Source organism: Prionailurus viverrinus, chromosome C2 (assembly GCF_022837055.1).
Source record: "Prionailurus viverrinus isolate Anna chromosome C2, UM_Priviv_1.0, whole genome shotgun sequence".
NCBI lineage: Eukaryota > Metazoa > Chordata > Mammalia > Carnivora > Felidae > Prionailurus > Prionailurus viverrinus.
Genome location: NC_062569.1, coordinates 5194925 through 5215333, shown reverse-complemented (window position 1 = coordinate 5215333; position 20409 = coordinate 5194925). Strand labels below are relative to the sequence as shown.

The 20409-nt window shown below is 48.7% G+C and overlaps 2 protein-coding genes across 15 annotated transcripts in view; one reads left to right on the top strand and one right to left on the bottom strand.

Moving 5' to 3' along the window:
• The window catches only part of LRRFIP2 (LRR binding FLII interacting protein 2), a 105080-nt gene extending 91837 nt beyond the window's left edge, over window positions 1-13243 (top strand). For 8 of the 10 annotated variants that reach the window (XM_047875059.1, XM_047875051.1, XM_047875052.1 and 5 more), the window contains 7 exons: window positions 2110-2211; window positions 2475-2607; window positions 4619-4668; window positions 10189-10309; window positions 11184-11263; window positions 11846-11950; window positions 12322-13243. In XM_047875059.1, coding sequence (XP_047731015.1) covers window positions 2110-2211; window positions 2475-2607; window positions 4619-4668; window positions 10189-10309; window positions 11184-11263; window positions 11846-11950; window positions 12322-12432 — 702 coding nt within the window. In that variant the 3' untranslated portion in view covers window positions 12433-13243. The remainder of the gene's footprint in view (window positions 1-2109; window positions 2212-2474; window positions 2608-4618; window positions 4669-10188; window positions 10310-11183; window positions 11264-11845; window positions 11951-12321) is intronic. The other 2 variants (XM_047875057.1, XM_047875058.1) reach the window with 1 other exon arrangement.
• MLH1 (mutL homolog 1) overlaps window positions 3927-20409 on the bottom strand; it is a 55762-nt gene continuing 39279 nt past the window's right edge. For 2 of the 5 annotated variants that reach the window (XM_047875048.1, XM_047875047.1), the window contains exons 16-19: window positions 17296-17460; window positions 16665-16757; window positions 16282-16395; window positions 15225-15547 (exon numbers count right to left, since the gene is read on the bottom strand). In XM_047875048.1, the coding sequence (XP_047731004.1) occupies window positions 15380-15547; window positions 16282-16395; window positions 16665-16757; window positions 17296-17460 (540 nt within the window). In that variant the 3' untranslated portion in view covers window positions 15225-15379. Of the gene's footprint in view, window positions 5299-10584; window positions 11180-15224; window positions 15548-16281; window positions 16396-16664; window positions 16758-17295; window positions 17461-20409 lie in introns of those variants that run through there. The other 3 variants (XR_007155609.1, XR_007155607.1, XR_007155608.1) reach the window with 3 other exon arrangements.

Here is a 20409-nt window from a genome sequence, read left to right as displayed (position 1 = left end):
TAGAATGTCCAGTTTGAAATTGGTCTGTTCCTGAGAGACCGTGTATGTTCAATGGTGGTGTTTCTGTGGAGCATGTCGTGGCCGTGATCGCTGACCCAGCTGTGTGTGCTGATGCACGCGTAACTGCGCACGCAGATACCAATAACCCACAGATTCTAACCCAGCGGAGGTCCGGCTGCCTGTCAACAGATGGGAAAGTATTGCTTGTGCTTTTTTGTCCTGATGTGACACTTGTCATTAATGGAATGGCATGGGAGTATTAGCGTGGAGGGTCAGGGTAAATGCCTCGTGATGCTAGCAACTCAAAGTATCAACTTATAGGCAGACTTAAGACACGCCATATGGTGTGAATGTAAACTGTTGAAAAGAAATGAGGTCTTGACGTTGCAGTTTGGGTGAGCAAGGAGTAGGACTTGCCTTATACACTGCTTTTCCAGCAACACTGAGACGACAGTAAGGAAACGTAACTGTGGCTTTTTTAGGGCTGTGATATAGAAAAAGTATGCAGAGGCTTTGGAACTGAAAAGAACTGGCATTGACACTTACTGGGACTTTGGGCAAGAAAAGCATAACCTCTCTGGGCCTCAATTTTCTCATCTGTGAAATGGGGATAACACAAGTACAGGATATATAAGGGAGAGATTATATATGTAAACATATTAGGGCAGATTTTATGTCTTTGTAGCAGCGCCTGCTGTATAGTTGGAGCTGCACAGAGGTCATTGCTAGCATCCCTTATTTACTGACTGCCAGTTTGGGTGCACAGTAGGATTTATAAGGATTTAGAACATCGTCCACCTGTTCCCCAGTCAGTAATGAAGCAGTTGGCTCATTTCTAGCCCACTAAACCGAGAGAGCAGGGTTACCTGTTGTAGTTTAATTTCTTGGATTAATGGGGTTGTGGGTAGAAAATATTAAATATACGAACACGTATAGAGAGAGGCTTTTTAAAAATAGTCACCCGTCAGCTGTCCGCATAGACTGCTTGCCTGGGGTACGTTTTGAAGTCTGGGTTCTTTCATTACCTGGGGCAGGTTTGGCTTGTCACCTGCTTCTCCCACCGCCACCCTCGGCTCCTCAGCTCCGACGGTTGTGAGGTCCAGGCAGTGGTGGGGGGGCTCCAGGTGCAAACGGCGGGCGGGGGGCGGCTTTTCCGGAGCTTTCCCCGGGGCTCTGGTGCTGCAGCAGTGCCCACACCGTGTACCTGGGGCGGGGCTGCTGTTGTCCCTTCTGCTTTTCAGATGGGGAGTCTGAGGCATAGGTAAGTCGGGACCTGCCACCACTCAAAAGCCTGACCCCCAAACCCTTATTCTGCTGCGCTCCGTACGCGGACTCCTTTGGTTTTGTCAGTATTTTAGTTTCGGTTTTCACATTCAGAAAGGTGTATCAGAACACCAGATGATTCTTCATTGTATTTAAGTAAATTAACAAAAAACAGGTCCTTGGGGATCCCTTTGGAGGTTTGCTATTTTGAATTAGGTGGTATTTGAGGAGTATTTTGCCACACTGCTTAGAGAACAATCACTACGGCCAGTATTGAATTAAAATACCTTGTGCATACTGGTGTTTTTTCTTCCAGGGCCATTGAAATTTTCTGACTTAAAAAGAGTTTAAATCAAATTAATTTTTTGAATTAAACCTCACTATGTTCTTGAATGAAGTATTTTAGTTAAACGTGAGATGTATTTGTATTGGTCACCAGATGAAAATGTAGTAAGGAAATCAGCAAGGAAAACTTCATTTTAATATTATTGCTGTCTTCATCTTCCTTTTCCTTTTTTTTTTTTTTTTTTTTTTTTTTTTTTTTTTTTTTTTTCTTTTCATCGACTGGGAAAGAAAGATCAGCTCTCCTACCTGATGGGATAAGCATGCTTTGGCGAATTTATGCACGATTAACCAGTTTCTGTTAAAACTCTCCTGTGGAGACGTGTGTCCCCAAGACCTTGTATTTCCTCCTGTGTCTACCTAACTGCCGGTTTCCAAGCTTTTACTGCTCCCTCGTCTTTTATGCCCTTATCTGTGTTTATTTGAATTAGGTGCTCTCTGCTCCCTCTTTCACTCGCTCTTTTTCTGTGCCATTCTTTCCCTTGCTACCCCGTCTAAAACCAGGCCCTAGAGAAACAGAGAGAATACATTGCCTGCCTTAGGAATGAGCGAGATGCGCTCAGAGAGCAGCTGGCTGACCCGAAGGAGACGGTGAAGACAGGAGAGGTACGTTAGCTTTGGCCCGGAGTTAAGTCCCTCGTTGCTTTTATTCTTCCCTCTCATCTGGTTATCTTTCCTAGCCCAAAGACAAACCAGTGCTCCTTCTTCAGTGCACGGTAGACAGGAGTAAGCCACTTCTTCCGCAGAGCTCTGCTCCATGTAACTAGTTCTCACCAGGTGTTACCCGTGGCACACGTCCTGTCTGTCACAGGACGTACCGCCTCTGCGTGAGCCGTGTTTTGTGACGGTGGGTTTTGCCTTCTCCACAGAAGCATGGCTTAGTTATAATCCCTGATGGCACCCCCAATGGTGACGTCCATCATGAACCGGTGGTTGGAGCCATCACTGTGGTGTCCCAGGAGGCTGCTCAGGTCTTGGAGTCTGCAGGAGAAGGTCCGCTAGGTAAGGCACCGGCCGCTGCTGTGTCGACTGGGATTTGATGTCCTCGTAAGACTTCCGGCTTATTCATGTCCCATCTTGGAAAACAAAAACGACACAAGGGCCATCTGAGGCGTGTCTAAATCCTTAACAGGAAGAAATCTGGGCACGTTGTCTCCAGGCATCCTTGACCTTGGGAAACCAGCATCGGGGTCATTGTAAGGCCCCTGGGGAGAGGCACTGTTGGTGTATACACATTGCTTTTTCACCTAAATACAAATCTGCCTGGAGGAGATAATCCAGCACAGGCACCCCAGGGAACCAGGGGGCTGGTAGGCGGCTCCCAAGTATGTTTTAAGTTTCTTCTTCCTGGAGAATCTGGTTTTCTGCTCTGCTCCTTATCCTGCGGTTCTGCAGCTCTTTGCCACCGCAGATGACCAAGAAGACAGGTCTTACAGGAGTGTTCTTTCCAGAGCAGGGCCTCTGAGCCTCTTGACATCAAAGCCTCTTAAATTTAAGCCCTTGAGACTTTCATAACACCTCTCCCAGGAAACCACACGGGTGTGCATCCATTGGCTCCACTAAGATCCTGCTCTAGAGGAAGGAAAATGGCAGAAACTCTGTCATCAGCTCACTTTTTTGTTTAAAAAAATCTTTTTTTCGTTTTCATAGATATTGTAGGTTTCCCAGAGGAGTGGAACATTTTTAGAGTTAGTAAGCACATTCTCTAATGCACAGCACTTTTTTTTTTTTTTTCCAACGTTTATTTATTTTTGGGACAGAGAGAGACAGAGCATGAACGGGGGAGGGGCAGAGAGAGAGGGAGACACAGAATCGGAAACAGGCTCCAGGCTCTGAGCCATCAGCCCAGAGCCCGACGCGGGGCTCGAACTCACGGACCGCGAGATCGTGACCTGGCTGAAGTCGGACGCTTAACCGACTGCGCCACCCAGGCGCCCCATGCACAGCACTTTGATACAGCAGATGCAGGCGAGGCAGTGGGAGCCGCTCTAGAGAATGCGTTGAATGTGTGGCTGGGGGCAGCTCAGGGTGTCCTCTGTTGATCTGAAAGGTGCTGAGGAAACCAGCACTTGCATTTAGCTGTGACCCCGGTTGGTTGTAGGAGGTGCTGGCTTGATGTCGGCTGCTGCTTTTACTCATCTGTGGTCCTCCCTCAGTCCAAGATCCGGTTGTTTTCTTTTTTAATTGTTTTTTAAATGTTTTTGAGGGAAAGACAGAGCACGAACAGTGTGGGGGGGGGGGGCAGAGAGAGAGAGAGAGGGAGACCCAGAATCCAAAGCAGGCTCCAGGCTCCGAGCTGTCAGCACAGAGCCCGACGCGGGGCTTGGGCTTGACCTCACGAGCCTCGAGATCGTGACCCGAGCCGAAGCTGGACGCTTAATCGCCAGAGCCACCCAGGCGCCCAGGATCCAGTTTTGATGCGTGCCGGGGAAGCAGCCGTCTTCCTCTCGGGCCGGGAGCGAGCCCCGGCGATCCAGCTGCCGTGCCTCGGATTAGCCCTTGACAGCCTTCGGCTCAGGGTTGGTCCCCGTGTGCCCCCACTGGCCCGAGTGGGCCTTTGGCTTCTTCGGCACTGAGTTCCTGCTTCCCCTGTCCAGCCTCCCCGCCCAGGCCCCCTCTCCCCCACATCATGTTTGCTCCTGTGAGGCTTCATCAAGCCTGCGAGAACACCCCGGCAGCTCGAGTCGTCTGCCTACGGTGAAAGCTTGCACATTTTGAAACAAGGAAGTGATCTTTGTACTTTGGTTTGTCTTTAAATGGAAAATCACTGCCCTTGGGAGCAAATGTTGTATTTAGTGCCTTGATAACTATCAGCTATGTGGCAATATGTGAATATTTAAGTACTTTTCCTTAATACCATTAACTGAAGCATTTCCTTCGAAGCTCTTCAATAGAAAGCTGTGAGCTGTTTATCAGATAATGTTTGTTGTTTTTGAATTTCAAGAATTATTTTTAATTGTTCCAGTACTGTGTCATTACAAATTTGGTTTACAGCCTTTTCCAATTTTTTTAGACGTCAGGCTACGAAAACTTGCTGGAGAAAAGGAAGAGCTACTATCACAGGTAAAGGCATTCTTCTCATTGGAAGGTAATGTTGGTCGTAATGGACTAAATCACAGGGTAAAACGTTAGCGAATTAAAATGTACACAAGAAAGAAGGGTGCTTACTTCAAACATCAGTACGCAAGCAACATTTGAAGGGTAAAAAGATGATGCCCATTTTGTCTCTTTGTTGTTTCCTGTTCTTTTAAAAAAATTTACAGGACATGGAGTCAAAGGAGTTAAATAGTTTCACAGAGCTTGTAGTGAAGACAGGAGCTCCCTGCCCTGCCTCCCCACCCTCCCCCCTGACCGTGCCCACCTGGTCTGGCAGAGTCTTTCGATGCGTACTGCTCTTGTGCATCTCCGTCCCACACACTCAGTTGCTTCTGGGCATTCTCTGTTGGCCTCCCTCTGTAGAAGCTCCCATCTGGCCTTCTGGCCTGTGCCCCCATCCTCCTCCGGAAGGAACGGCACGCCCGGCCCGCGCGTTTTATCAGGGCTCGCGAGCGCCACTCGCCGTTGGAGCCCGGCCACATTCCAGGGGTGCCTTCCCTCTCCTTCGAGGCTCCGGCTCCCCCACAGTTCATAGCATGCCTTTGCTTTTCCTTTGCTTGGTTTCCTGTGTATTTATGACCAGTTTGGCTACAGAGTCTGCAACGGTAGTGAAATCTGCTGTTAGCGTTTTCAGATCCACCGTGTATTCTCTCAATTCCACTTTTTTTTTTTTTTTAAATGTTTACTTATTTTTGAGAGAGAGAGACAGAGCATGAGCATGGGAGGGGCAGAGAGAGAGAGGGAGACACAGAATCCGAAGCAGGTTCCAGGCTCCAAGCTGTCAGCACAGAACCTGACGTGGGGCTCGAACTCACGAACCACGAGATCATGACCTGAGGCGAAGTCAGACGCTTCACTGACTGAGCCACCCGGGCGCCCCTCAGTTCCACTCCTTGATTCTTGGAGCACGACCTGTGCCCCTGGGAACTTAATGGCCTGCTCCCTCCGTGCAGAGCCGGACTGCCCTCCGTTGCCACCTAGGCTTTCCTCTGCTGTGGCTCAGGTTGGATTCCCTTTTGCAAGGCCTTATGACTTCCTCCTTTTTTATTCGTTCTCTTTTTGGTCTGTCCCCCAGTAACTTCCTGAGAAAGGTGTATATGGGCTGTAAATTTTTCTTACCTTTGGAGGCCTGATAATGTTTTCATTTTACTCTCTCACTTGATTAACAGTTTAGGTATAGAATTCTTCATGACAGTCATTTCTCTTTTTTTTTTTTTTTTTTTTTTTTTAAGAAGTTGCTTCATTATTCTCTGGCTTCTGGTATGGCTGTTAAAGATTTCAAGGGCATTCTGATTTTTCATCTTCTGTATGTGACTCCTTCTGCAGAACCCTCTCTGGCTGTTTATATCACACTTTTCCCTTAGTGTTTGGAAGTTTCACAGTGATGTGGTTTGGAGTTGTCATGCGTGGTATGGGCCCCTGTCAGTTGTAGGAATTCCTGTCCTTCAATCCTGGGGAAATTTCTTGACTGATCTGCTCCCTTCCCATCTTCTCTTCTCCTAGAATGACTGACTCCTGTTCAGTCTTTTCAAATGTTTAAAGAGAGCGCACTGTTTAGCAGGCATTTGGCATATTTCAGTGAACACAGCAGTTAAAGAATTCCTGCATGAGTAGCCCTTACATTCTTATGGAAGAAGAGCAGACAGTAAACAGCACACATAACGAACATGTCGGTTACACGGGATGTCAGAGGTTTGTGTGAACACGCCTACCGCGTGTGTGTCTGCAGTCACATTGAGTGGCACAGGTGCCGGCATGGGTGGGTGGAGTTGGATTTTACCAGGGAGTGTAACTGGGCAGAGGAGGTGAGGGCGGAAAACCATGGCCCCAGAGATTAGGTGGGTAATGACGCTAATGGGTAATCCGGGGAAGATGTCAGGACCCAGTGGAAAGAAGATGGGAGGTGCCGGTGGGATTGAAGGCTTTGGGGATTCTGGGTCCTGAGAGAGGGAGCTGGAAAGATCGGCAACAGAGGTTAGAAAGAAGAGAATGGGACTGACTTATGCAGGGACTACCCTCATCTAGTAGGAGATCTAGTATGTGACCGTGAGAGAGTGGCGAGGGCAAGAAGGGATAGATGGCAGGATCCTTGGAGAGGAGGTTTTCTAGAAACTGACATCAGTTGTAGAGCACTCCTCTACTTACATGTATCTTGAAATTGCCAAGGCTATTCTCGAGGGAGTGAGGTTCAGGAGCTAAATGGTGAAGCAGGAGTGGGGCACTGGCAGTGAGGAGGGGTGGCAGGTGTGTGGAATTAGAGGGGAAGAGGTCAGAAAAGAGGAGTTTTGGGGAGCACCGAGGGAGAATAGTTGGGACACGGCACAGAAAGCAGGTCATGTGTTCTGTTCTCAGGCTCAGTGGTAGGAGGACTGTGGAAGCAATCTCCAGAAGGCCAGAGGACTGCAGAGGGAGCGTCTCAGGAGAGCGTTTTTCTGCTAGTGCACTAGGTGAGGAGACGGCTCCGAGAAGAGACTGAGGATGAGGGGGAAATGGTAACCCAGAGTTCCAGGCTTTGGGAAGGGTGAGGAGGAGTTGTACAGAGCCCTTTAGGAAAGAGCGTAGGAGGAGGATGACCGTTCTTGAGATGGACATGACGATGATGGGATAACGAAAGACTAGTCCTGGTTCACTCAAGGCAGACGGTGATGGCGACCGTCTGTGTTGAAAGGGTGGAAGTGTCTGGGAAGCATGGCTTTCCTCCCAGTGCAGAGTTCACCCTTTCCCCATTGGGGGAGTGGCGTACTTGGTCCTCGAGGATTCCCCTGGCCACTATTGATGGGGTCACAGTGAGGGAAGCCTTCTCTTCCACCTGGACCCCTGATCATCGCGTTCACCCTTGACCCTTGATGATGAATGGTGAAGGAGGCCCGGGGAGACTCACATCTTGGTCCCAGAGGCAGCTCCCCATCGTAGTTCTGAGCTGTGGTGCTCCCCAGACCTCTGCTGATAAGAGCAATAGGCATTTGGGGAAACATGGCTCTGATATCTGGGGGAGGGGGCAACAGACCCCTGGGACCAGTGTTTTAACCTTTTTGTTTCTCTGGTTTCCCCATCCCTTTTGATCTCTTTCGCTTTTTTTTTTTTTAAGTTTATTTACTTAATTTGAGAGAGCGCAAGAGAGCAAGTGCATAAGTGGGGGAGGGGCAGAGAGTGAGGGAAAGAGAGAGAAACCCAAGTGGTCTCCACACCGTCAGCGAGGAGCACAACACAGGGCTCGAACCCACAAACCATGAGATCATGACCTGAGCTGAAATCGAGTCGGATGCTTACCTGACTGAGCTACCCAGGCACCCCTCTTTTGCTCTACTTTTTAAAAAACATTCTTAACTTTATCTTTGAATACTTCTGTTGGGTTTCGGTTTCTGCAGTCATTTCCAGGATGCAGTTATTTTCACTTATCCTGATAGCTCATTGCTTTGTTTTCTGATTTCTTCTGTCTGCATAGTTCATTTCCAAACAGATGCTTTTTTACGTGTATCATTCGGCCTTACGTTTCAGGGAGAGCTAAAATGCCAGTGGGAAGCTTTAAGCATATGTCAGTGTCTTGGTGAAGTTGATGTGGCAGGGTGTTTCGTTCGGGTATGTCGGTCTTGACTTTAGACTAGGCAGATGGTCTTCTAGGGAGACGTGCCCGGGTCCCCCGTGTGCGGGTACCAGCCTCGCCATCAGCATTCTGGGAACTGAGGCTGCACCGGAGGCCTGAGCATGGGGTACGTGTCCATTCGCCTCATCTCCTTGTTCCCCATGTGCAGGGCTCCTGTCTCCACCGGGCCTTGTCTTTTTCCAACCCAGAGTTCCTTTTTGTTGGATTTTTTAGTTTCTTCACTTTGCCAATTTAGAGCAGCCTACAGCTTTACGAAGGTATAACTGGTACGGAATAAGCGGCCTGTGCGTAAAGGGTAAAAAGAAATGTAGCTACCGTATTTGTTTCCTCGGCTGCCATAACAAAGTACCACGAACCGGCTGGCTCGGAGCAACAGAAATTTCTTGTCTACGCAGTTTTGGAGATTAGAAAATGCCCCAGGTGAGGCAGCAGTAGCCGGGTTGGTTCCTTCTGAGGCTTCTGAAGGGCAATCTGTTCCACACGTCTCTTCTGGCTCCTGGTGGTTTGCCGGCAGACTTTGGCATTCCGTGGCCCGTACACAGCCTTCTGTGTGTCTTCACAGCGTCTTCCCTCTGTCTGTCTCTCTTCTTATGGCATTCTTTTTGTAAGGACACCAGTCGTACTGGATTGTGGGCCCACTCTATTCCGGCATGACCTCGTCTCAACTTAACTAAGTGCATCTTCAGGGACTCCCACTTCCAAGTAAGTTCACATTCTGAGGTACCGGGAGTTAGAACTTCGTATGAATTTTGCAAGGACGCTACTCAACCCTTAACGATACCGGTGACACCACGACCACAGTCAGTATGGTGGAAATATTTGTAATGCTCAAGTTTCTGTGTCCCTTGGTGAACCTTCCTTCCTGAGCCTCCCTCTCCCCAACTCTCCAGACAACCAACCACTGGTCTGCTATCACTGGGGATTAGTCTGCATTTTCTGGAGTTTTATATAATTAGAATTCTACACTATGTACTCACTCTTCTTTTGTCTGGCATCTTCCACACAGCACACTCCGCTCTCCCTCCTTGCTGGGTAGTAATTCCACTGTCTAGATGTGCCACAGTTAGTTAATCCTCCTGTCACATTTGGGTTATTTCCAGTGTGGAGCTATTACGAATAAGTGACTATAAGCATCCTTTATTTTGGGCACGGTAAGGTAGATCAACTATGTAGCCAACTCAAAAACAGATTTGCAGTTATTTTTGCATACTAATATATTTAAGCCAATATTTAAGTTTTAATGTTAATGTGGAATACCTAATTTAATATATTAATTAAATGTACTTCTCAATTTTAATATTTAATATGAATTTAAGTTTTAATATTTAAGTTTCCTGAATACTTAACGTAGAATATGTAACCTAATTCTAAGACAAAGCAAAAGCATCTAACTCCCCTTGGAATTTTATTAAAAATGGAATTTTAGGGGTGCCTGGGTGGCTCAGTTGGTTGGGCGCCCAACTCTTGATTTCAGCTCCGGTCACGATCTCCCGGTCTGTGAGATCAAGCCCCGCGTTGGGCGTAGCACAGAGCGCAGAAGCCGCTTGGGGTTCTCTCTGGCCCTCCCCCGCTTGTGCGTGCACTCGCTCGCTCTCGCTCTCAAGATAAATAAAAGAGTTAAAAACAAAAAAGCAATTTGATGAAAGTAGTGAAGAACACTGAAAAGACCTGTTGCAGCCGCCTACACACGATGGGGCTGCTGCGATCGGCACACCTGGTCCTGGGGCGGGCTCCTTCTGACGCTGCTTTACAGCTTGTCGCCAGCGCCTCTGGCAGTGTGGCCCCCGCGGTGGGCACTCCGGTTCTGGGTGCACGACCCGTGTGGCCGGTGAGGGCCCGCGGTGTCCTTCAGATCTTGTGACGGACCCCTCCTTCCGCCGCAGATCCGGAGGCTGAAGCTGCAGCTGGAGGAAGAGCGGCAGAGGTGCTCCCGCAGCGAGAGCACGGCGGCCGACCTGGCGGGGCTGCACAACGGTTCAGACCTGCAGTTCATCGACATGCAGAGTAGGTCCCGGGGCCGGGCCGGCGCCACGGGCAGGGAGGCTGTGTTCTAGGCGGGGGGTTTCGAGCAGGCCGCCGGCCCGGGGATGGCGTTTCTCTAGAGGAGCCATGTTACAAAGATTGCTCGGTCCTCGGCGAGTGATTTTTGTTAAATTTGGTTTGCTGGAGGAAATTTCTAAACTTCTCATTTTAAATGATGTGCTGCTTAGGTCAGAAGTACAAGTAATGACTTAGAAGTCGACCCATCACATTACCCACATGTTATTGAAAAGCATTTCTTTCAGCAAATGTTTATTAAGCACACGCACAGAGCCCTCGGCAAGACGCAGGTAGACCGAGGGAGGCGGAGCCAGGGTCCACGTTCAGAGGCATGATCAGTGTTAGAAAAGACAGTGCAAATCAAAGCGACAGGGAAGAAGTCACAGTTGACTAAGGAGAGTCATGACGGAGGTTGCTGGGGACTTCAGTCAGCGGTGGGAGAGCGGGGCACCCGAGGTGTGGCAGCAGGAGGGAACCCGGGAGGCGGGAAGGTACAGGAAACTGGAGGCTCCTGGACGGGGGTCAGCAGGTCAAGGTTGGCAGGGCCACTGAGGCATCGACAGGGCTCCTTGCTCCACGTTCAGCCTATGCACATCGTGGGGTGAAGGGTACATTTTCTTCTCCCCGGTCCAAGGGAGGCTTGGATCGGTGCCGGAGCTTCTCGCAGGAGACTCGTTCTAGGGCCTGGGCCACTGGAGATGCTGTGGCTGCCCTGCGGGCATTCGTGTCTGTCTTGGAGACCGCATCGTCCTCTCCCGGGCTGCAGCGGGTGTCAGCGCCTCATGGGTCACACCTTCACTCCCTCCGGGAGAGGATTCATTCTCTTCTTCTGTTCTAGGAGATGCCAATAGACAAATTAGTGAATACAAATTTAAGCTTTCAAAAGCAGAACAGGATATAACCACGTTGGAACAAAATGTAAGTACCTTCTCAGTATGGTGGTGAGAGATTTAAAGTCCCTTTGCCACATCTAAGTGGCCGACTCCAGGAGTACCTAGGTTTCTTTGGGTTGGGTGTCTCTGCAGTTGGATCTCTGTAGAAGCTCTGTAGTAAAGAAGAAAGCTAGCAGAAGAGACCCCGAAGGGCACTTCAGCCTTCCGTTCGCTATTGAAAACGTAGAAAACCGTAGCTGTAATTCTGTTTTTTCCAGATATCTCAGGGGACTTCAGGAAGTCTCTTAGTTTGAAAATCCCTTATTCTACGTTTCAAGAAGTCTAAAAGCTTTTCCACTTAGTGTGTCTGATCCTGCAGTGTTACTTTGGCACTTAAACATGTCCATCGTAAACCTGACGTGGGAAATTGGCCCTATGTTGACTGTCCAGCTGTAATCCTCTCAGGGGACACTTCCTCATCTATAAATAGCCGCTGGGTTCTGAGAGGCCCTATGACTCACCGTGAGGGGACAACTTGGGATTTGTAATGACGCTGCGTTTCCATGGTGGCTGCAAGCAAAGGGCTCCCAGTGCCCGTCAGCAGAGGCCCGTGTTCTCTTGTTGACAGGTCAGCCGACTCGAGGGCCAGGTGCTGAGGTATAAGACCGCCGCCGAGAATGCGGAGAAAGTGGAAGATGAACTGAAGGCGGAGAAGAGGAAGCTACAGCGAGAGGTACCTGCTTTTGCGCGCTCACGTTCCTAAAACGTAAAGATCCTTCGCGGTGTCAGGAGTTGAATCCTGGGTCCAGTCCTAAGGGAACAGCGGTGGGTCTCTCCCTGTTCCGTGGTGGGTTTTGACCTGCACGGTGACTGCCATTTACTTGTATGTTTCGGTCAGTTCGAGACTAAGGAAAAGGAGAGGTTTCCCTTTTGTTTTAGCGCCGGTCTGTTCCTCCACCTGCTGTATGTCTGTCCTTTCTGTGATCCACGCTCAGTGTCCCCGTTCAGCGCCGCCAGCGGGTCCCGTCTCGCAGACAGGGGCATTGAAGTGGCACCGGGTTTTGTGTGTGACCGTGTCAAGTGACTGGCTCTCCCTGTCCGCAGTTACGAACGGCACTGGACAAGATCGAGGAGGTGGAGATGACCAACAGCCACCTGGCCAAGCGGCTGGAAAAGATGAAGGCCAACAGGACAGCACTTCTGGCCCAGCAGTAGGAGGCGCCCCTCCGCCCGGGAGCCGCGCCCGGGGTCCCGCCCAGAGGGACTTTCTGTCCACTGACACAAACCCCCTTCTGTACTGTTTGAGTCTTGTCAGTAAAATAGCCACCTTTGTATTTTATAATTTATGAGAGAATGAAACAGGTTTGAATCTTCATGAATGAACGCTTTGGATTTCGTTTGTAATTTGATTCTAGACTAAGAACTGGTCCGTGCTGTTTTTACTTTTTATTTCCATAATTGTAGAATCGAGTTTACTCACCATTTCCCCCAGCGGCCTCCGTGACGGGGCTCTCGTCACGGCGAGAGGACGGCGGTTCTGTGAGCGCCCCGTGAGATACTTGGCTGGAGACCTCGGGAAACACAAGTGCCTTCTCCACGGTGCAATTCAGACTTCAGTCCTCTCCAGCGGTCAAAGACACTTACCCTTCGTATCAGATAGCATTTATATTTTAGTGAAGAAACAGGTTCACACGTGGGGAATGTATGTTTCACTCAAATTTCTATGTTTGGAGGAAGAAGCCTTTTTTTGTAAAATATTTAAATTTATATAAGAAAACGTTAGAAAAAATACGGATACGGGGAGTGTATATAAAACTTGCTTTATTGCATGTGGCCGGGGAAGTCCAAAGCCTGACGCTCTTAAGGTAAGAGTAGGGCCCTTTGTCGTCAACATCGCCTGTGCTGTATCTCGTGTAAAGTATCTCATCTGCTGCTGATTTGTGGAATGAAACCTCAGACGAGCCCGGCGGGGGGTGCGGGGGGAAGTCGGCCCAAGACCCTATTAAACACACCCTCTTGCTGACCACAGCTGGCTCCTGACACATTCATTTTGTTACGGGAGCCTTTCAACACATCGGGGCAGCCGCGTCCCTCTTACGCTGCCCCTCTTCTCCTCCTCCTCACGGAAAATAATCTGGAATATACAGCTTTTTAAGAACTTCAGTCGCGTCTTTAAACGTACCCAGTTTAAGAGGCTTTTATCATGGAGCCACTTTGCAGGATCCGTGATTCTCGTCTGCCCTCAGAATCAAGGTGTTTGTGGAGATGGTGGTTGCATGTTCAGAACTCGGATGTGAAGAAAATCTCTGAGAATTACCCTCTTCAGAGCAGTTAGCCTTTTGTTTTTAAAACATGGAACCGGTGTCGTGAGTCCGGGGGGATTTCCTACATATTTCTTTCGCAGCCGTAGTAGTGGGACCCGGGGTAGGAGGGGTGGGGGCCCACAGCTGGAGCCAGCACACCGTGAGGTGACCCCTCCTCGCCCCGCCTAGGCCGCTCAGCCTGTGCCCCGCTGGGCTCCCGGAGGGCCACTGCTGAGATACCCTGTCAACTTTTTGGAAGTTCTACGTGGTAGGACCTGATCCTGCTTCTTTTGTGATACAACAGATTTGTCTCTTCCAAAGGGAATGGTTCCACTTTTTCTTAAGGGACGGTTCCCTGTTCTTTCCATGGAACGTTCTTTACTGAGTCTTGTCATCTGGATTTTACCTCAAAACTGTAGGCGTTCTTCCCGTGCACACTGCACATTTCTGTGAACCAGGCTAGTATTAAAGGCATCTGACGGTAGTGGCACATACGGCTCGGGTTTGTATTTTTACGTCATCCTTCGGGTCAGAATAATGAGAACGTAAGCTGGTAGTGTTCACATCCCTTAACAAAGGAGGCTGGTTTAAAATGTGCACGTTACAGATTCCGTAAGGACTTCTGTCTTCTCTCAAGGTTTTTTCATTACGAATAAACTAATGAGCTTAGGTTACTGAGGGTGCTAACAGATCCTCGATTCACCTTTCTCCATACTCAGTGTCACCAGAGCCTCTTCTAGTTCAGGACTCTAGTTTTGGGGCTTAACCGACTGAACCACCCTGGTGCCCCCAGGACCTGTTTTAAAAGGCACGTGAACCGGGGCGCCTGGGTGGCGCGGTCGGTTAGGCGTCCGACTTCAGCCAGGTCACAATCTCGCGGTCCGGGAGTTCGAGCCCTGCGTCTGGCTCTAGGCTGATGGCTCAGAGCCTGGAGCCTGTTTTCGATTCTGTGTCTCCCTCTCTCTCTCCCCCTCCCCTGTTCATGCTCTGTCTCTCTCTGTCCCAAAAATAAATAAAACGTTGAAAAAAAAAAAAAATTAAAAAAAAAAAAAATAAAAGGCACGTGAACCAACATAATTTATATCACCCAGTATTAGAAATTTACCAGAATACACAAAGAATCAAACCAGAGCAAGAACTGTAAAATCTTGAGGGCATTTTTAGAATTACGAGATGCCCAGAGGGCTTTCAAACTACTTTTGGATTTTTTTTTAACACAGCCAGGTATATTATAGGTAAAAATGGATCCAGAACCTTTCAAGTGTAATTCTTATTTTAACACTTACTTATTTTTGAGAGACAGAGCACGAACAGGGGAGGGGCAGAGAGAGAGGGAGACACAGAATCGGAAGCCGGCTCCAGGCTCCAAGCTGTCAGTACAGAGCCCAATGCGGGGCTGGAATTCACGAACCGCGAAGATCATGACCTGAGCCAAAGTTGGAGGCTCAACCGACTGAGCCCCTCAAGTATTAATAAGGAATCGGGCGCCTAGGTGGGTCAGTCGGTTAAGCGTCCGACTTCGGCTCAGGTCGTGATCCCGTGGTCTGTGAGTTCTAGCCCCGCGTTGGGCTCTGTGCTGACAGCTCAGAGCCTGGAGCCTGCTTCGGATTCTGTGTCTCCCTCCCTCTCTGGCCCTCCCCCGTTCATGCTCTTGCTCTGTCTCAAAAATAAATAAACGTTGAAAAAAAAAAAAAAGGAATCATGTTAGGATGTGTCTGACAATTTATTTCTGGTCAGTCCACCAAGGGTGAAAGAATGCTACGGGTCAGAAGGCAGACGGGGAGTCTTCAGCCTAAGACCTACCCTCATCAGGACACAGTGCAGGAACCGCACACCCCCGAGTCCAAGAGTGACGGTGCTTAACATCTCTCGAAGACTTTGTATAGATCGGGCAGGTTGGCAAGCTGTAGGATATTTCCATCTTCCGTGAAACGTTTAGGAGGCAGAAGGTGTGAGCGGAAGGCTTTATAGACGATGTGTTCCACAGTCCACTTCCAGGGGTTTGCTGAGGAGCCGGGCGCGTCACTCTGGAAGAGACACGTTAGATGTCACAAACCTCCCGTTCACCCTGCTCACATCCCGGTGCGCATGGTTTCCTGGCTGACATGTACTGGGCCCGGGAAGTCTTGCTGGTTACAACAGACTTTCTAGCCAGTGCTGGTGACACATCCTCTTTGGCCAGCCTCTCAGGGAGCCTACAGGCCTGAACGTGAGAGAGGAGCCATGGGGAAGAGACTTGCTCCCATGGAAACTTTGTTTCCATTTGGGAGGAAGTTTACTATAGTGGGCTCTAACATAATGTCTGATCCTGACGATGACGTCTGGATGGCAGCAGTAAGCAGGGCATTCACCCAGGCCCTTGTGTGTCCAGCCGAGCCCATCCGTAAGAAGGGCCAGGGACGCCGCCCCAGTACAGCCCTGCTTTCCCGGCAGAGTGGTAGTCGGATGCAGAAGGCTGCCAGAGCCGGGCAAGCGCGGGGAGGCTGACGTGGGACCGGAAGGCAGAGGCGACACACGACGGGCTAACGATGGAGACAGCCTCCCATGTCTCCTCGGGATGGCCTGTGTCCTTCCATTTGACGGCGACATCGTTCCAGACCAGCAGAAGGAAGCAAAACTCATGAATAAAAGCTGAGCGCCGTGTCCAACCCTCCTGTGCAGTGAAATCCTAGGAACTCGGGGACGGCCAGTTTCATCTCCTAAAGGTGGTGTGAGGGCCCGTGCCCGTCCCGGGTGCTGATGGGCATTATCACCACAGTACCTGCTGGCCTGAGAGGGTCGACTCCTCACATACATACTGCTTCCGAATGGAGTAAAACATAGCACACTCTTTGCTGAGGCTTTCAAAACATTCCTTTTCTTCATCCCAGTTCACCTGGTCCAAAGAGAATTCGACACCTCAACATACGTACTGGCTTTAATAAACACCTTTCATTTCCAAGTGGAGATTGCACACCACTTAAAGCTTTTCAAATGTTACTTCTTAGGTGTTAAATCTACAGCGTAACTGCCGAGTACTGCCCAGGGAGGCAGGGGAAGGGGGCCTTGGGCTGTTCTATCCTCTTCATCATCCTTCTAGACGAAGGTGTGGCCCTGTGCCCTCTCCCTCCGGCCCACACACCTGGGGTCGGCTTGGTCACTTGCCTCGGTGGCTAGTCGAAGAATGAAGAGAGGCAGGCCCTCCAAAGGGGGCACGTAGTTGTCGATCAGCAGGGGTAATCCAATCAGGTTCCCTTCCTGCTCGTTTTCGGAAGAGAGGCCAACCAAGACAAGGGGACAAGAAATAACACGGTTACAGTTAATCAAGTTCAGTTTCCCGCTGCTTCCTCCGGGTCCTGTCCTCCTCCCTGCACTCTGGGTGGCCAGGTGCCCGACTGGGCCGCGCCCTGGGGGCAGGAGAGCAAAGCACTTAAAGCGAGCTTTCTGTATTGACATGAGGCAGAATAACTATTTCTTTCTATATGCTCACCAACTAAACAACACTTGGAGATGGAAAGCCCCAAAGGTTAAACGAATAAGATGAAGAAACAAGGAAGGCAAGTGGCCTGGCATAATCTGTGGCCTGTGGGACCGTGGGATTCAGCTCTCCCTCACATGAGTCCTTCACTCTGGGAACAGAAATGGGCATGAAAGAGTAAGAAAACGGTTGTGTAACCCAGAAATGCAAGCTGGGAGTGAAGATGTGAACACATATGCTCCGTGCTGGGGTGGGCAGCCTTTTCATCCTGATCTTGGACCAACTACAGAACTGGACTCTTATGTGAAGAATACACACCTCATCGATCTCCAAGGAGAAATAGTCCGCAAGCATCTCAGCCTTCTTCTTTAGAAACTCAACAATGTACTCAGCAAGTCCTTCTTTGGGGCCATCCTCCTCTGTCCAGCCACTCTCGGGACTGTCTAAGGCGAGCATGGCCAGGTCAAAGAGCGGCGCTGGCTCCTAGAAGGGAGAAGCGTTAACCGTGCGTCCCGGTGGCGCCTGAATTCCCTCCCGTGAGACCGCCACGGGTGTACGTGCCTCGGAGGTGCTGTGGATTTGCTTCCAGACCACGATAAAGGGAGTAAAATGAATTTTTTGGTTTCCCAGTGCATATAAAAGTTCCATTTACACGTCTGTTACACGTGAAACAGCACTGTGTCTTAAAAAACAACGTACATACCTTAGCTAAATTTATTGCTAAAAAATGCTAACCATCATCTGAGTTTCCACTGAGTTATAATCACTGATCAGTTTGTATTGTGCACAAATAGGATAATAACAAAAAAGTCTGAAATGCTGTGAGAATCACCAAACTGACAAGAGACACGGAGTGAGCACATGCTGCTGGAAAGACGGTGCCACCAGACTTGCTCTGCACAGTTGCCACAGACCTCCCCTTGGTAAAAATGCGATGTCTGTGAAGCGCAGCGAGGTGCAGAATGAAGACGAGGTGTGGCTGTGTGAACAACCACAAAACCATGATCGTGGCGACGGGCGAAACCCCAAATCTAACACTCATTCTCCATCTCCCACAAAGAAAACACCCAGAAATCCACAAGGAAACCTTGCTCCTCCTCACTGATGGCCATTTCAACAGAGAGGAGACAGCCTGCTGAACAGGGCAGGGTGAGGCCCTGTGGAGGCACCTGCCTTCTGTGTAGGTCTAAGAACTCCACTTGCTTTCATAGTTCTACTGCCTCACTGATAACTAAAGCGACGGGGGAGGGTGAATAAGTTGGATGACATTCCAGGTAAATCATCGGATTAGGAAGACTGAAATACATGGTTAAAAATAAGATGCCTAAATTGTCTTTCATTTCTCCCCTTCTGTCATTACCGTGGCCATACATCTTACTTTTTTGCATGTTAGGAACCTACACAACATCGTTAGTAATTTTCATAATGGAGGAGTTGATGAAAGGACCTGACGATTCTAAACGTTTACACACTCAGTAACAGCTTTAAAGTCTACGAAGGACCAAACTAATGGAAATGGAAAGAGAAAAAGACAAGTTCACAATGATAGTCAGAGGTTTCAATCCCACCCTTTTTAAAGAATAAACTGGAACAGGGGCGCCTGGGTGGCGCAGTCGGTTAAGCGTCCGACTTCAGCCAGTTCACGATCTCGCGGTCCGCGAGTTCGAGCCCCGCGTCAGGCTCTGGGCTGACGGCTCGGAGCCTGGAGCCTGCTTCCGATTCTGTGTCTCCCTCTCTCTCTGCCCCTCCCCCGTTCATGCTCTGTCTCTCTCTGTCCCAAAAATAAATAAATGTTGAAAAAAAAATTAAAAAAAAAACAAAACTGGAACAAGTAGACAGAAAATCAGGATCCATAAGATCTGATCATCACTGTCAACCTGCTATGCTTGCCATTCCTAGAACACTCTACTCAACAAGACCAAAATACAAGTTCCTTTCAAGTGTGCACGGATCAGCACAGACCAGACTCTGGGCCATAAGACAAGTCTCAGTAATGTAAAAGGATTCAAGTACGTTCTCTGACCAAAATGGAATTAAATTAGAAATCAATAACAGATATCAAGTCACTGGAAAATCTCCAAGTCACTGGAAACAACATACTTCTAAATAACCTGTGGGTCAAAGAAGAAACCAAAAGGGAAATAAAATATTTTGAACAGGATGAAAACGAAAATGACTTGTCAAAAGTTGTGGGAGGCAGCTAAAGCAGCACATAGAGGAAATTTATTGGCACTTGAACACCTACATTAGAAAAGAAGAAAGAGGGGCGCCTGGGTGGCGCAGTCGGTTAAGCGTCCGACTTCAGCCAGGTCACGATCTCGCGGTCCGGGAGTTCGAGCCCCGCGTCAGGCTCTGGGCTGATGGCTCGGAACCTGGAGCCTGTTTCCGATGCTGTGTCTCCCTCTCTCTCTGCCCCTCCCCCGTTCATGCTCTGTCTCTCTCTGTCCCAGAAATAAATAAAAACGTTGAAAAAAAAAAAAGAAAAGAAGAAAGATGTCAAATCAGTGACCTCAGCTTCCACCTTGGGAAATTTGAAACAGAAGAGCAAATTAAGCCCAAAATAAGTAGAAAGGAAACAATAAGGATCAGAGTACATACCAGTGAAATAGAAAACTGGGAAACAATAGAGAAAACTCAATGAAACCAAAAGTCAGTTCTTTGAGATCAATACCATTGATAAACTTCTAGCCACACTGATTAGGTTAAAACGAGAGGACATACATTCCCAGTATTAGGAATGAGAGAGGATCTACACATTAAAAGAATTACAAAAGGGGCGCCTGGGTGGCTCGGTCGGGTAAGCGTCCGACGTCAGCTCAGGTCATGGTCTCACGGCCTGTGAGTTCAAGCCCCGCGTCGGACTCTGTGCTGACAGCTCAGAGCTTGGATCCCACTTCGGATTCTATGTCTCCCTCTCTCTCTGTTCCTCCCCCACTCATACTCTGTCTCGCTGTCTCTCTCAAAAATAAATAAAGAATAAAAAAAATTTTTTTTTAAATAATTAGAAAAAATACTACGAAAAACTTCATACCACTAAGTTTGAAAACTTCAATGGACAAATTCCTTAAAAGAAACAAAAACCAAAGCTCAGTCAAGAAGCAAAAGACAACCTGAATAGTTATCTATGAAAGAAATTGAATTTGTAGCTAAAACCTTCCCATGAGGAAATCTCTAGGCACAGGTGGCCTCACTGAATTTTACTAGACATTTAAGGAATAAACACCAATTCTACACAGAAGGGATGCCCCCCCAATTCATTCTATGAAACCAGTATTATGCTGATACCAAAACCAGACAAAGACTACAACAAAAATAAAAACCAGTATCATTCATGAATATATATGTAACAATTGTAAACAAAATTCTAGAAAATCTATTTCATAAACCATACAGAGAAAAGACAGATACCATATGTTTTCACTCTTATGTGGA